Source organism: Populus alba, chromosome 9 (genome assembly GCF_005239225.2).
Source record: "Populus alba chromosome 9, ASM523922v2, whole genome shotgun sequence".
Classification (NCBI taxonomy): domain Eukaryota; kingdom Viridiplantae; phylum Streptophyta; class Magnoliopsida; order Malpighiales; family Salicaceae; genus Populus; species Populus alba.
Window position 1 is genome coordinate 9,254,952 of NC_133292.1, and position 15,890 is coordinate 9,270,841.

The window sequence follows — 15,890 nt, forward strand, 5'->3', positions numbered from 1 at the left end:
TAGGTAAATTAAGATAGTGATAGGTTTAATGAACTTTTACCAATTGTGATTAAGATTTTTAATTAGGTATAAAAAAACTATCTTAATTTAAAATTTTATTAAAACGGTTAAATGAGATGATTTAAATCTAATTTATAATTTCTAACATGTACAAGATAAAGTAGCGCATAAATGTGAAAATGAATAAAAAATGGTAGATGACCAAATCGCTCATCATTTCCAGGAAATTCCCGTTGTGTGTTTTTTTTTTTTTTTTTTAAACTGGAGTTAGTCGTGACCGAGGACTGCTGCTTTCCGACGTGGCAACTGAAATACCAAGTTGGAGAAAGCACCAGCTCCAGCACCTTTCTTTCTCCACGAACCATTCAAATGCGAATAAAAATCGACTCCGAATTCCCTTGGGCTCCCGCAACCTCGGTTTTCAATTTCTTTTCATGATCGCGATACAAAATTGAGGAATTCTAGGGTTTAGAAAACAAATAAAATGAAGGCTATGGAGACAATACAGGATCTGATTGAAGAAGCTAAAGTTCGAATGGTTTGGTGGTGTCTCTGTATCTTTGGCGTCACTTACTTCTTATCTCGTAAGTTCGCGCTTTCTTAAGCTATTTTGATCCTGTTAACTCCTAATAAAGTTCGTTTTGAAGGTTTAATTTTTAGGTTTTTTTGATCATTTAATAAGTGAATTTGTGTTCCGGTGTCGTGTCAATTGAGCTAGGGTTAGCATTTTGTGGAGTTTGCTGTTGACACGGCATTGGTTGCTTTTCAGTGATTATTTTACTTTTCTTTCAAGGTGAAATGCTTTTATTTTATTTGGTACTCAGTTTTAATTTAAGCCAGGGTTTTTACAATTTTTTCTGTGATTTTTTGAAACTAATTATTTTATTTTATTATATTTTTCCTACCTGATTATGTTTTGGTTGCCTGTGGAAATTAAGGACCTGATAGAAAATTAAATTTTCGAGTCCTCGCTGTTTTCTTTTCTTTTTGTTAAAAAATGATGAAATTAAATCAGCTGAGGTTAACTATAAAATGCAGGTTGAGTGGCATGGAGTTGATTCATAGGTTAGATTTATTACTTAAATAAATGTTTTTGGTTATTTGCGTGCGTGTAATGCATTATTTTGGTGTCCTTTGCCTAATAGAAACAGAATATTGATGATAAATAATCAATTTAATGTGTTTTTCGGTGACGATCATTGCCATTCATTACAGATACAAGTTCATCAATGTGGATGAATCTTCCCATATCAATTCTCTTTGTTTCCTTGTTACGAATTTTGTGTAATGAGGTGGAGTTCAGCTGGAAAGTGCGCCGGTCAGTCCGTCGACCTTCTTATTTGTCACATTTGGAGAAGAAACAACTGTCTTTGAATGATTCACGACTTTCTTCCGTGCCACCGCCACCAAAGTGGAAGAGGAAAATTGATTCTCCAGTTGTCGAGGCTGCAATTAGTGATTTCATTGATAAGATATTGAAGGATTTCGTGGTAGATTTGTGGTATTCAGAAATTACGCCAGATAGGGAGGCACCTGAACTGATGCGGTCAGTAATCATGGATGCTCTTGGCGAGATATCTGGAAGGGCTAAAGAGATAAACCTCATTGACTTGTTAACAAGGTGAGTTTTTCTTTGTCCTGTAATAGCCTTTTTAAAATGAAAATGGTCACACAAATCATTGAGAAACTTTTAAAATGGTCACACAAGCTATCGAGAAACTTTTCTTAGTTAAAAAGCCATTGAGAAGCTTTAAGTGTGAAAACATCAGAATTAAAGACTCTCTATTGTTGCAGGGATATAGTTGATTTAATAGGGGATCACTTAGACCTCTTTAGACGAAACCAAGCAGCCATAGGTGCTGATGTAATGGCAACTCTTTCCACTGAAGAGAGAGATGAAAGGTTGAAACACCATCTAATTGCTTCTAAGGAGCTTCATCCTGCACTGATATCTCCTGAGAGTGAGTACAAGGTGTGAGTGGAGCGTTCCAATTTTTTTTCTCTACTTCCATATATACTGTCTTTATTTTATTTAACAATCCTTTTCTTTTGCTTCCATTTTCTCTTCCAAAAAGGTTCTTCAAGAGTTGATTGGTGGAGTTTTAGCTATAGTACTGAGACCTCGTGAAGCTCAGTGTCCGCTGGTTTGGACTATTGCTCGAGAGATTGTAACTTGCTTGGTAATGCAGCCTCTTATAAACCTTGCAAGCCCTGCGTAAGTATACAAGATTACCCAGTCTTGGTTGTAGGCCTCTTTTTTTTCTCTGTAAATGTAGATTTTCTAAAAAAAAAGAAGAAGATTATTTTAGGTGCAACATGAGAACTTGAGGAAATATTGGATTTAAAAGTAATTGGATGATGCTTTGCTTAAGGCCTCATTCTAAGAATGTGTCCATTTGTATCCTGATGTTTCATGCTCATAGGAAAGAAGTAATATGAAATATAATCTTGAAAAGGACAAATTTATCGAAGAAGAAGAGGAAGGAGGGGGTTGGGGGAGGTTGGGGACAAGTGGCTCTACTAGTTCTTGGGAAAGCTCATTGCTGTCTAATTGTTAGGAACCTTTTGAAACGAAATTGACAACATTCTGTGAAGCAACTTACAGCAAGTTTTCCTGAAAAGAAGAGAAGAAAAAATCATATTTTTTCAGAGCAGCTGGTTGTGAATGCTTAATGCTGTAATCTGTCAACCAAGAACTTGCTATATTTTACCGTGAACCACTTGTATGGAATACATGCAGTTAAACAATACGTGCTCATTGATTATATATGTTTGAATTATCGATGAATTCTGCTAAAATGGGCATTTCTGGACTGTGAACTTTATATAAGATCCCTTTAAGTTGAAGTAGGCTGTTCTGACAGCTTTTCTTTTAGGTCTTTTTATGTACAAGATTTACGTGGCACTGATATTGTCTATTACATGTAATTATCAGCTCTGTGCACTTAATTTTGTTTTTTAGCTTGGATAACTAGGCGCACTGTGCTAAAATGCACATTTCTAAGCTGTGTACTTGATATAGTATACCTTTAAGGTAAAATAGAATATTCTCACAGCATTTCTTTTACTGTTATGGACAATATTTTCTTGGTATTGCATCGGCTATGCATTCTTATTCTCAATGTAGGAAAAACTGCATTCTTGAATTCTTCCCAACAAGCCGTCTTATCACCTGTTGTTGCTGGTTGGACTGTCTGATTGGAGAAGTGCCTATCAGTGCTATCCTTCTCCAAATGTTTCATCTTTCATGAGTTGACCATTTTTCAAAGTATTTGGTGCTATGACCATCCTGATAGGTGTATTGTCTACAAATGTTTTACAATCATGTTTTTGTTTGCATGTAATACCCTGCAAGATTAGATAAATTTTTGGAATGCTTTTCTGTTAATATGCACCTTACCATATTGAATCTTATAGTTATGCTTTATGTGACCAGGTATATCAATGAGGTGCTTGAATTGATCTTACTTGCCATTAAAGAGGATAGTCCAAAAGATGCTGGTGGTGATCACCCTGCAGGGAGTGTGCATAATGTTGACTCTACCTCAAGAAAGGATCCTTCCTTAAATAGTCAAAGGTCTGAGATTTTTGACAACAAAATGGACTATCGAGGGACTGATAAAACTTTGGCTAAAATTGATGATCACAGAGAAACATATTTGGATTATAACTCACACCAACAAGAGCCTATGCAGCCACATCCTGTGGAGTGGGCACGAATATTAGAGGTGGCGACCCATAGAAGAACGGAAGTTCTTACACCTGAAAATTTGGAAAATATGTGGGCAAAAGGAAGAAATTATAAAAAGAAAGAGAACAAGAACGTCAAAGCAGGGGTTCCGAAATCAATGGCAAAGAGTTCTGTTACAAACACCACAGCTACTACAAATTTGGGAAAAAGTATGCCAATAAATAGCAACACAATGCCTACAAAGATGGAGGAGAAAACACTATTGCATCTAACACATGGATTGAGTCTAGATACTTTAACAAGTCACGAGAATAGAGATGGGAGACAGTTTACGCAGAATGGTAGCCAGGAATTGTCTTTTGAAGGGTCACGTGTTGGTGGTGAATGGGAGAATGCTGACAATCTCGCTTCGAATGAAAACAGAGGTGGGATTAAGAGATCCAATAGCACCTCTGCTCTAGAAGCACTGCCTGGTAAAAAGAAGGTATTTACAGGAGATGGTGGGGGGTCCATTATCTCAGAGTTTTACAGCCCGGAATCTCACAGGAGTGCAGAACATGCTGTTAAGAAGGTTTCAGACATAGTACTTCGCAGCGAGGGACCTTATAGTCCCAAGTTGAAGTGTCGGGTGTGCATCCTTTTCTGAAATCACTGCAAGACATACAGATTTAGAACATAAATTGTCACTAGATTCTTTGTGCAATAAGGGATTTAAATTAGAGCAGCTTCTTAAGCCGTACTCTTTTCCTGTCATCATACTTGGATCTAATTAAAATATCTTACAGCTTGTATATCCATGTCTTTACAGGTTATGGGAGCAGATTTTGAGAAACTTGGGTCAAACTCTTTTGCAGTTTACTCAATAGCAGTGACAGATTCAGAGAACAGAACTTGGTTTGTGAAAAGAAGGTTTGCTCTCATCTAAAGATGATTTAAAGCTACTAGTTTTATAAATATTTTTATGTTTTCTTGATCCACTCCATTCTCTATAGCTGATATCACTGCATTGATGTAATCCATGTGAAAAATCCAGAGTTTCTATATAACTAGAAGCTCTTTTGCTATTGTATCAATTTCCACCTCCTCCTTTGCAGGTACAGGAATTTCGAGAGACTGCATAAACATCTAAAAGAGATCCCTAATTACACATTACACCTGCCTCCGAAAAGGATATTCTCGTCAAGCACTGAAGATGCTTTTGTTCTTCAACGCTGTATTCAGCTTGATAAATATCTTCAAGTAGTGTCTAATCTGTACTCTGTATTTCTTCTTAATAATGTTCATTTTGTTTGTCCTCTTCTTTAATCTTATTGCATTTCCCAGGATCTCTTGTCCATAGCCAATGTGGCGGAGCAGCATGAAGTGTGGGATTTCTTAAGTGTTTCCTCAAAAGTATGGATTCTGTGGAAATTCTATTCCATTGCTGTAGATTTTTGTTTAGCATGTTGTTGCTCCTTTTCTTATCTATGCTTTCACGTGTCAAGGTGAATGACTCTGAATTTCATTTGTTTTTTTTTTTTCCTTCTGAAGAATTACTCTTTTGGAAAATCTTCCTCGGTCATGAGAACCCTGGCAGGTATGTGGGTGTCTTCTTCTATGTTGCTTCACCTTAGCTTCTTATTTGAAACTAAGCCTTCACTTCTAATGCACCATCTTGTTCATATATTTTCTATCTCTCTCCCACACACTTGCATGATAGAGAATTTCTTGGGACCTTGGTTTTCCTGTCTTGGAGAGAGGCTTTGCTTCCTTTGGCTTGTATACGTGAAATATGAGTGAATCAAAGACAATGCATTTCTTGCCTTAAATTGAATCTTTCTGATTCTTTTTTGCACCTTCCATCCACTTGAGGGTAGGGTATAGATCACGGGCTTTGGCCCCAATTTTGCAAACAAGTAGTTTAGTCTGAAAGCCAGTCATTTATTGAAGACCTCTATAACCCTTTCAATCTGAGTACAATACAATCATTTCTGTTAATGTTAGTTTACTATTGCGGATCTTATTTGCAAACCATGAGCATCGTTTCTTGTCTATCACCTCTGCTCAATTATTTTCCTCTTTTCAATTTGTACTTTAACTTAAACAGTAAACGTGGATGGTGCTGTGGATGATATTGTGCGCCAGTTCAAAGGGGTTTCAGATGGCTTTATGCGTAAAGTTGTTGGTTCGACTTCCCCATTTGATGAAACTGATTCTTCAATCTACAGCAGGAACTTGCCCTGGCATTCAGATGATGTGAATAAACATGTCTTGAGGCAGGATACCTTAGAACCTGTGAACAGCTTTTATGATACTGAGGAAAGTTATATTCAAGAAAATCAGGAACAGAAGGGAGTTGGATCTACTGCACAAGCCAATGGTTGGCATTCAGATAATGAATTGAATGCAAAGAGTTTTCCTCCTCGGGTGATCAAACAGGGTGATGAGTCGCAGACCTTAGGTTTAGAGAAAAAACATGTTTTAGAGGAGAAAAGTAAACGGATTAACCATGGTGGATTTTCTGTAGAAAACTCTGCAGTAGTGTCCAGTCATATGGACGATCCAGTTGGAATGCCACCTGAGGTATTTTGAGTTTGGTTATCTTCAATTTCTTTCTCATTTTCTTCATGACTCATGACCTTTTGCTGCCAAAGATATTTGGAGGTTAGTGCAAATCATATTACCTGTTTGAGTTCATAGAGCAAAACAACAGGCGCTTCTTGTAGATTTGTCATTTTCAGCTGAGTGTTTTCCTACATGTTAAATTAAGAAATTGCCTTTGCAGGACTGGACAATTCATATTACTGAGTTCATGTAGTTTGGTATCAGCATTTAGTTGAGTCGTGTTCCTTCTTAATTAATTAACCATACACGTGAATATTATAAACATATAGATTACCACCTTCTGCTCCCCAGCTTTAAATTATTTCTTGCATTTTTGTTAGATGATTGCTGTCTCCCTGATGTTTGATATCAAAGAGCAGCTGGGCCTGAACTTTTACTAATCAACTTTTTTTTTTTTTTTAAATTTTGGTGGAAGCCTTTAAGCCAAGAAACTCATGTTCTAGGGGTAAACTGTTCGGGTAGATTAGCAAGAGATGCATTCAATTTTTTTTTTTATCTAAAGAGATTGAATGATCAACCTCATGGTAAAAATTGCTGAGGTTGTTGACCATTGATTTAAAGCTGAATGTGCATTTTGTGAGGTCCTTTAGGAATTGTAATGGAGGTCTTCGAGGAGTTTGCATTGTTGATAAAATCATATATCTTGGGGAAAGCCTGAAGTGGCATATAGAGTGGCACATTTGTTGTCAGATATCAAATATATTAAAAAAACTTGGTTCTAGGAGTTGAGGATCACAAGATTAAATAGCATTAAGACAGTAAAAGGCAATGTAGGATTCAACTTGGCAAAAACTTTGTGGCAGATAAGAAAGGTGAATGTTGGGCAAGGGCACTAACATAACGAAATAAAAAAATGTTGCTAGAGGTGGGAATTTTTTGAGCTAGGGACACAGTAAGTGAGTAAAATAACTGCAGTACTGAATCTGTATTTCACAATATGATGATGTCTGATATTGCAGTCTTCTCACAATGTTCAAATGAGACATTGCTTTTCTAAAGATGTTTAGTTTTCCACGTAATCTCTGAAGCTTGTTTTAATTTTCAACCTTGGGAAGCTTGACTTCTTCTTTTGTTTTTTGCAGTGGGCACCATCTAATGTAAGTTTACCTCTGCTGAATCTAGTTGATAAGGTGTTTCAACTTAAAAGAAGAGGATGGCTGAGGTTGGTTCATTTTTCTCATTAGTTCATTGGGGAAGGGGTGCATATGCTATTTACAGCAATCCTTGTTCTTTCTCCGACCTTATAGTTGTGTATGCTGCCCTAAATTGTATATGATTAGAATCAGATGAAATGTATAATAAGAACTATATCACAAGAAAAGCAATTAGCTATGGAAGATTTTACATTCGGATGCTTGGATTTAAATTTGGGAAAGAACCTCAAAATCTATTCCATTTGAAAATTTGGAGACAGATTCTTTAGCTTTAGCTGAATTTGTGCAATTTAGTCTACACATTGAACTCAAGTCTGTGCTGAAGTTTGGTTATCCTCTAGTATTTGAGCTAAGAAATGTAAGTGCATATTTGGTGAATTCCAGATTACATTTGATGAAATCGAAATGCAATGATAATTTTTCTGTCAAAAGTTATTCTACTCGACTTTTCTGAATACAATATAATTCTGCTCCCTTTCATGGTATGAGCAACCTTCCACAGCCTGTTATTGTGGTATCATTAGCCAGTCTTTCACATGTGCTCATCTTTATTAATACAGAAGACAGGTCTTTTGGATATCAAAGCAAATACTGCAGTTGATGATGGAAGATGCTATTGATGACTGGCTTTTGAGGCAAATTTACTGGCTTCGGACAGAGGACACTATTGCTCTTGGGATTCAGTGGGTGCAAGATGTAAGTACTGAAACAATTTTTTATTTCTTCATTAAACCTACTGTACTAATCTTGGATCAACAGCATACTTGATTTATGCAATACATTTTACCTTATGCCAGTTAATTTTTGCCATCTCATGTATGACTGGGGCTTGTCAACTTTAACAAGAAAATTTTCCCAGAGGGCTTGACGCCTAAAACCCTGCATGTAACTCCAAAATAATGGGAGATGTATTTTTCATTGGCGTTTTAACCTTTTCAATAGTACTCTGGGCCTATTTATCTTGAGTATGGGCTGCCAGCTTAGGTTAATGAGGTTTATCATAGGAGTGCTGATGTGCTTTTACTGCTAAGCATGTTGCATCCCAGAGACCTAATCGAAAATTAGTTTGTAACATAGATCAAAGGTGCCTAAACTGTTGCCCAACACACATTTGAATGGTGCTTGGTAAAAAGTCTTCATTGGTATGTCTTCTAGTTGCGGAGGCTGGATTACACATGGGCTTCTTCTCTGTGTTTGATAGTGAACATGTTAAAAAGCATCAAAGGGTAAAGCATTGACGTGGCTATCTCAATTAAGTTGTGTTTCTGTTAAGTTTGATTTCACTGTTCTACTTTGTCACTGTTCTGCTTGGTTACCTATTAGTTAATGCATTGCTTCTATTGGGGATTGTGTGGTTAGCCCTTATCAAGGCATCCATCTGATGTTGAGATGAACCATTTGAAACAGTTATTCTGAACAAGTTGTGAACTGAACTACAGTATGGGTATGTTGCTTTCTTGCTTATCCTGATCAGACAGGGAGTTTATTGATTTCTTGTCCTTTTCTTATGATGAATTACTTGCAGATTCTCTGGCCAGGTGGCATATTTTTTACAAGAACAGGGGGTGCACAAAGCAAAGTTGACGATGATCAACCAAATCTCATACCTTTTCAGATTAGCCAACTGGGTGGCAGTAAGGTCTCTAATAAAGGTTCATTTGAGGAACAACTCGAGGCTGCTCGTAGAGCAAGTGATATCAAGAAAATGCTCTTTGGTGAGTATGGTTTTCTTAAGATACTTCAATAATTACTGTTCTTGAGTTTGGACCTATGGTCATTGTGGATTCATTTATCATCTCTTTGAGATATTTGCATTAGTTTGAATGATTTATTTTTCCTTCTAATAGCATGAACAATTTTTTCTCCAATTCATTGGCCGCGATCCTTTGATTTTCACAAGTTCCATTTCTGACATCTACCATTGGTCTTCAGGAATCTGTTTAGAACAACATGAACCGGGGGGGTAGAGGGTAAGAAAAATGGGAAAGTGTTAGTTTATTTAATGGTTTGGAATCTTCCCTCTTGCTTTTCTTCCTCTTGCTCCTTTTGTTCCTCAAGAGGGGAAAAGTTATTCGATTTCATTCCTTATAACTGTCATCCAAACAGGCTGTATAAATGCTTTGCTTTATGTTTCCATGCTAAGCAAAATCAAGTCGTGGAAAGTTGTGTTGGTCTGATTTTGTCGATGGTAGTTTGTTTGCAACTTGTAAGTTGAGGTTCTAGGTTCTCTTCAATTTTGGACACACAGACCTTTTCACTTTGGGATTCTAGTTTTAAGTGCTTGATTACATACGTTTATCAAGAACATAGTTAGAAAATTTCCCCTTTTTTGTCAGATGGAGCTCCATCAACCTTGGTCAGCTTGATTGGAACTAAGCAGTACAAACGCTGTGCAAGAGACATTTTTTACTTCACTCAGGTTTAGCCCTCAATCCTTTTTATGTTATGGGTTAGGGAGCTGTGAAATCGTTTTAATGTTTCATGTCATAAATTCCTTTTGGTGTCATGTTAGTTTAAACCGACTGATATAGTTCCTTTATTGTGAATTGCAGTCTACTATCTGTGTGAAGCAACTCACGTACGGAATACTTGAACTATTAGTTTTATCAGTTTTCCCTGAGCTCCGGGATCTTTTGCTTGGTATCAACGAGAAGATGCGTGCTCCACCTGCATAGTAACTTCTTGGTTCCATCACTACTAAGCTGGTTGATTATCGTACCAACTATTATGGAATTCAAAACATAGTACCCATTTCCAAGAATCAATAGATTACATGACTTCATCTTTTGAACAATTGATTTCATTCGCTCTCGGAGAACGATTAGGCTATATATTAGGAATGCCAAAACAGGGCTAGATGATGTGTTGAACCTTTTTTCCGGGACGTGGGTATTAGCTGTACAGCTCGAATATTCAAACAGTACATAAGCTGCAAAGTTAGAGCTCTGTATAGAGGATAGTTTTTTTTTTTTTTTTTCGTGTATTGTGTTCTTCTTGTTCAAGCTGTACCCCTTGTTATGGGGATTTTGTATTGTCGCACATTTAAAAACAAAATCTGTGATATATAATTTTAACTCACGTGGGTTCATCCCTAGTGTGTTTCCAAGCTTTTATTTATTTATTTATTTTATTTCCTCTCACGCGCACGTTTGCCCACATCTTCTTGCCGAGTTTACTAAAGAGTCTAAAGGAACAGAAGGATGGAAAATGGTATTTATACTGTACTATCAATCAATTATGTTGTTTTTTAATTCAACCTCTGATTGTAAAGCATTTAAATAAAATAATCAAACCTCTTTTTAACTTGTTTTAGTAATATTTTTTCCTTAGCCCCCTCAGTTCAGCACTAACTAAAGTGAGGAGATCGAGGCGACAAACTCCATAGAATGTGACCAAGGATTTGTTTGGTGTGGACTCTGGTTGAAACTGTATAATTAACGTTGTACGTCTTGAGCCTTTATTGTTTGCTAAAAAATAGTATTTTTTAGAAAAATGATTTTCATGAAAATAAATTATTTGATTTATAAGAAAGTGAATTAATTTTCAATATTTAATGAAAAATGAGTGCAAATCATTTTACTGTTTTTAGACATGTCAAAGAAAATAAGTGGGAAATAATATATTTTGAGTTATAATTTTTTTTAAAATAACTGGATTTTTATTTTATCAAATATTTTTTTGGTATTTGAAGAATATTAAAAATAATTTTATTTTTTATAGTATTTTAATTTTATAATATAATTTATATGATTTAAAATGTATAATTGATATATAATATAATATATTTGTTGTTCCAGTATATTTTCTAGCAATATTATCTAATTTAATACATTTCATGCACTAATATATTAAGTTAATATATTTTTAGATTGTTTATTGAATATTGATGTATCCTAATATATTATTTCTTACATAAATATATTAGTAATTCATTAATTTTTAATACTATTATATTATAAAGTAATATATATATATATATATATATATATATATATATATATATATAAAAACAATAAAATATTATACTATTTTAGTTTTTGGTTCATGGAATTTTTTTTTTTTACTTTTTTAAATTGAAAAACATTTCTCTCCATCTAAAACTTATATTTTTCTTTGATGAAAAATGAATTTTATTAATCAATTTTTTATAATTTAGTTAAACATGAAAAAATTAAAAATATATTTTTCAGAAAAAACCTTTCTAGAAAACAAATAGAATCTTAGTAGAAACTCTCAATATAAAACCTTAATTAAAAAAAAAAAACTATAATTTATAAAAAAAATTTTAAACATACTTTTACAAATCAAAATTCTAAAAACTAATACAAACACGTTCTATGGCATAAACTCGCTTCTCGTTACGTGTCACTCTCTCATTCGATCCGTCGCCTTTCCTGTTCCCGCCACCCTAAAAAGAAAGTCCCTTCATTTCTAACATTATTGATTATGACAGTCTTGAATCTTAATTGATTGAGACTTGAGAGCGAGGGAGGGAAGTAGAAAGATGGTGTCAACCAGGAGAACGAGAACAAAGCAAAACAACACTAACACTATTGCCAGTGAGAATGTGAGCCATTGTGTTAACAGTGACAATGAAAGGATTGTACAGAAGGGAAATGGAGCGAGTTCAGGGGAAATGTCAGGGTATGAGCAGTTCAGGGACCAGAGGATCAAAGAGAACAAGGAAAGAATGCAGAAGTTGGGTCTTCTTGACCTTTCTCTGAAGCTCAAGGCACAGCTAGGCCGACCTAAGAAAACCCCAGGAATTGTTTCTTCTGAAAAGAAACCCCATACCCCTTTGCCTGTCTCTGCTTCCCCAAGACGCTCCTCCAGGTAAATTTACCTTTTCTATGAATTTTTTTTTTGGTTATTGGGATAGTTAAGCAAAGGAAAGAGCAGTTTTTCCGTGCCTTGCTTTTATAATCTGTGTTTTTGAAGAGGAGTTGGATATAATTTGGGATTACCAATTTTCAAACTCACAGAATTGAAGGCCCCATTTTCCAATTTTTGGTTGTCTGCAATTTGGAGGTATTGAGGCATGAGCAGAAAAAGAATTCCGAATGTCCTGTACTCTTGTTTGTTTAAAATAAGGTTACCGCTACAAATTATAGGGGAAACTTTAACCTTTTTAGAAAAGAAAGCAAGAGAGAGGAACTCAACAAACGGTTCTAGCAAACTTAGGTCCCAAAAACTTGTGACTTAAGACAATTAAGTGAAAAGAATTTTTTTTGTTGTTTTTCGTTTGTCAGGAAAGAAATAACTCAATTGGGCAGGAAAATGAAAACTTCTGGTGTCTAACCTTATGCTAAATACTGAGTATTTGGGCCTCGATTGTTTCTTCCCTGTTCTAACCTTATGCTTGTGAATATGTTGTTATCTTGTCTGGTGTTTTTTTTAAGGTTGAAAATCATGGATCCAATTAATTACATGGAGATACGGCCTACAAGAAAGAAGGAGACCTCTATGGATGTAGAGATTCAATTACGAGAAGGTTCACAGCCAGAAATATACACAGAAGAAGATGAGAATCTTTTGGGTGACCATAAGACTACCTGGACTCTGAATGTGGATGGATGTGGCAAGGATGGGAGGCGCGTCTATGATCCAGAGATGGGAGAAACATGCCATCAATGCAGGTGATTGGTTCTTTCCTTTTTTCAAGTAGTACACACTGCAGAGTTTTAGTATAAACTTAATGCTTTCCTCATGTTGTTATCGTTTTACTTCCATGTCTTTCATCCATCTGTCTGCACCGTTTGCTCGAGGCAAATGATGAAAAAAGATTATGCACGGGGCATGGAAAACCAACGGGCTTGTAGCTCACTGCTACGCTTTTAAAGCAAGAGAGGACAGAACTGGGATTTGAATCCCAGCTTTCACAACTCATCAATACTCCAAGAAAAGAATGGCATACGATAAATGCTCTAAAACTCACTGTACACAATTTAGTTACATTATTGTGAATATAAAATTTGTCAATTTTATCCACTTAACATGCAATAGAAATTCAATTTGTTAGCACTCGAGGATGTTGCTGTGCTTGAGAAGATGCTTATATATCCCCTCCTCCCTCTCTCAGTTCACTGAAGCAATGCCATCATTTTGCTTAGAGATGATCTACTTTCTTGCAGGCAGAAAACTCTTGGTCTCCATACCCATTGCAGCAAATGCAACTTGGTCCAGGGACAGTTTTGTGGAGATTGCTTATTCATGAGGTATTTATTGATATTCGAGAGTTTGCGCTGATCATACTAACACTTTTAAAAAAATAAGGCATTATATCCTCAACACTATATTTGAAAATCCCATTTTATTCTTCAAAGAAATAAAGAAAGTATGAGAAAAATACTGTGGTGTACGCAAATATTTTGTTGATGAAATGATTTGGCTTGAATTAAGGTTATCGAAGTTTCCTTTTATTTCCATCCACTTCCAAGTTCTGTAACATGCAATCCATATGATTATTAATGTGTTTCTATATCATGAGTATGAATTCCTGAATTGGGCTCATAGATGACCATTCAATTTTCTTTTTTTTCATGTTTTACAGATATGGAGAGAATGTGATTGAAGTCAACCAAAATCCAAATTGGATTTGCCCTGTTTGTCGGGGAATTTGTAACTGTAGTCTTTGCCGGCATGCAAAAGGATGGGCACCCACTGGGAATCTCTATCGAAAGGTTAATACCATTAATCTCGTGTCCATATAAGTCATTCTTGTTGCTTAGCTACTGTTCCTCCACAACCCTGATATGTGCAGGTTTTGTTCTTTATTTTTTTGAAGGTGCATCTTACCTTTTCAGCATGTTCAATTTCCTAGTTTTATAATTGCAAAACGTAATGCCATCTCAGACAGGTGCACAATTTCATGTGCTTGGCATCGATATTTGGTTTATGGTGATGTCAATAACCTTCTGCAATGACTATTACCTCTGTGCTTGGCAACAGAAGAACTATGAGGCCAATGCAAGATGCAGTGGTTTACTTTGATTTGCTTTCAGGTTACAAGGCTTGGCTTTAAATCAGTTGCACACTATCTCATTCAAACACGTCGAGCTCAAACACACTTGGAAGACTCTGGTGCTGAAAGTTTGGTCTCTGAAGAGGGAGAACTGTCCTCAGCAGATGAAGGATCACGACCTGTCACCTGCAACGAATCTGTAAATGCAGATGAGCACTGCCTTTCAAACATAATTGAAGTCCCCATTCTTAATGAATGTCCCAATCCTCATCCTGATGGCTATGAAGAAGAGGAAAAGCAAGTGAACAGCTCTGATGGTAGCAGTGATGGATATGAGGATGCAGATGGTGATAACACTGTCAATAATGATAACAAGTTGAAGGCAAAGAACGAAACCCTTGTGGTGCAGGAAGTTGGCAATTCAAAGATATAGATTGTCTCAAAATATAAGTGGAATCAGCATTGTCCCAGTGTAGTTACTACTAGAAGACCTAGCAGAATGAAACTACTCCTTTTGAAGATGAAATTTCTATGGCTTTGTATACAAAGGAAGCAGCATGTATACATTTTTGTGAACTTTCTAGCTTTTGTAGACAGATTTGGCAAATCTGTAACCTTTTGTTGAACATTTGGAATGGTGATGCTATACTGCGTATTAGCATCTCATTCTGTACAAGTATATCTTCTGCCAGTGATGGTCTACAAAGTGCTAATGGAAATGAATGATCATTCACTTTGAGATGCCCTGAAAGTCTTGACAACGAATCTGAATTGGATCCGATGAACTAGCAGGTCATGTTATGTGGCAATTCCAGCAAGTGAAACTGTGCAGAAAATCAATTCATATCCTTACTGTAGCGTGTTATCTTTCAGAAACTGTTCTGCATATGATTAATCGCACCTTAGACTTTCAGAGGGGTTGTCCATTCGCTCACATAAAAGTGGGATTCAAGATAGTTACCATGGAGTATGACACGAGTAGGAGTATCTAAGGTAGTTTTTTTTATTACTGTATCGAGATAGTGATAGAAAAGAGACGAACACATTTGGGATAAAAAGACTAGTTTTTTTCATCATTAATGTTTCGAAAAAAAATATAAATTTACTTCAAATTTTATTTTATGTATTGTCTGTTTTTCTAACAAACACGTTTTTTTTTTTTTTTTTTTTTTTCTATTTTAAGACATTAACCAAACACAAGATCTGTAAAAATCGACTTTAGATTTGTCAAATCCATCGACACCAGCTAATGAGATAAAAAATCAAGTCTCTATTGAAAGCAAAACCAGTCAACTTCGTGTTGCTTTCTCATGCAATTGAGACCATATTGATTTGAACATAGCAAAAACGGCGTGTTGATGATTTTAAATATTATTTCGTGAATTATTAAATATTAATTTTACATAATTACATTGCAATTATTAAATAAAAAGTAAAAAAAAATCTAATAGAAAAGGATGATAATGAAGGAAAAAAAAAT

The 15,890-nt window shown here is 35.6% G+C and overlaps 2 protein-coding genes across 3 annotated transcripts; both read left to right on the plus strand.

The window, feature by feature from the left end:
- Window positions 1-239: 239 nt before the first annotated feature.
- Window positions 240-10,537, plus strand: LOC118058699 (uncharacterized). 2 transcript variants are annotated; one of them, XM_035071429.2, is made up of 15 exons: window positions 250-584; window positions 1,216-1,621; window positions 1,795-1,972; window positions 2,076-2,215; window positions 3,437-4,319; window positions 4,500-4,600; window positions 4,786-4,930; window positions 5,015-5,083; window positions 5,222-5,267; window positions 5,778-6,253; window positions 7,378-7,457; window positions 8,010-8,145; window positions 8,975-9,164; window positions 9,786-9,868; window positions 10,002-10,537. In XM_035071429.2, exons 1-15 carry the CDS (start codon window positions 485-487, stop codon window positions 10,122-10,124), a joined length of 3,156 nt encoding a protein of 1,051 aa, XP_034927320.1. In that variant the 5' UTR covers window positions 250-484; the 3' UTR covers window positions 10,125-10,537. The 2 variants fall into 2 exon arrangements, with proteins under 2 accessions (XP_034927321.1, XP_034927320.1); XM_035071430.2 differs by lacking the exons at window positions 9,786-9,868; window positions 10,002-10,537 and adding an exon at window positions 8,857-8,893 and having other exon boundaries at window positions 240-584; window positions 8,975-9,113.
- Window positions 10,538-11,806: 1,269 nt separating this feature from the next.
- Window positions 11,807-15,381, plus strand: LOC118058700 (uncharacterized). Its single transcript, XM_035071431.2, has 5 exons — window positions 11,807-12,282; window positions 12,849-13,085; window positions 13,581-13,664; window positions 14,000-14,129; window positions 14,451-15,381. Exons 1-5 carry the CDS (start codon window positions 11,954-11,956, stop codon window positions 14,841-14,843), a joined length of 1,173 nt encoding a protein of 390 aa, XP_034927322.1. The 5' UTR covers window positions 11,807-11,953; the 3' UTR covers window positions 14,844-15,381.
- Window positions 15,382-15,890: the final 509 nt, after the last annotated feature.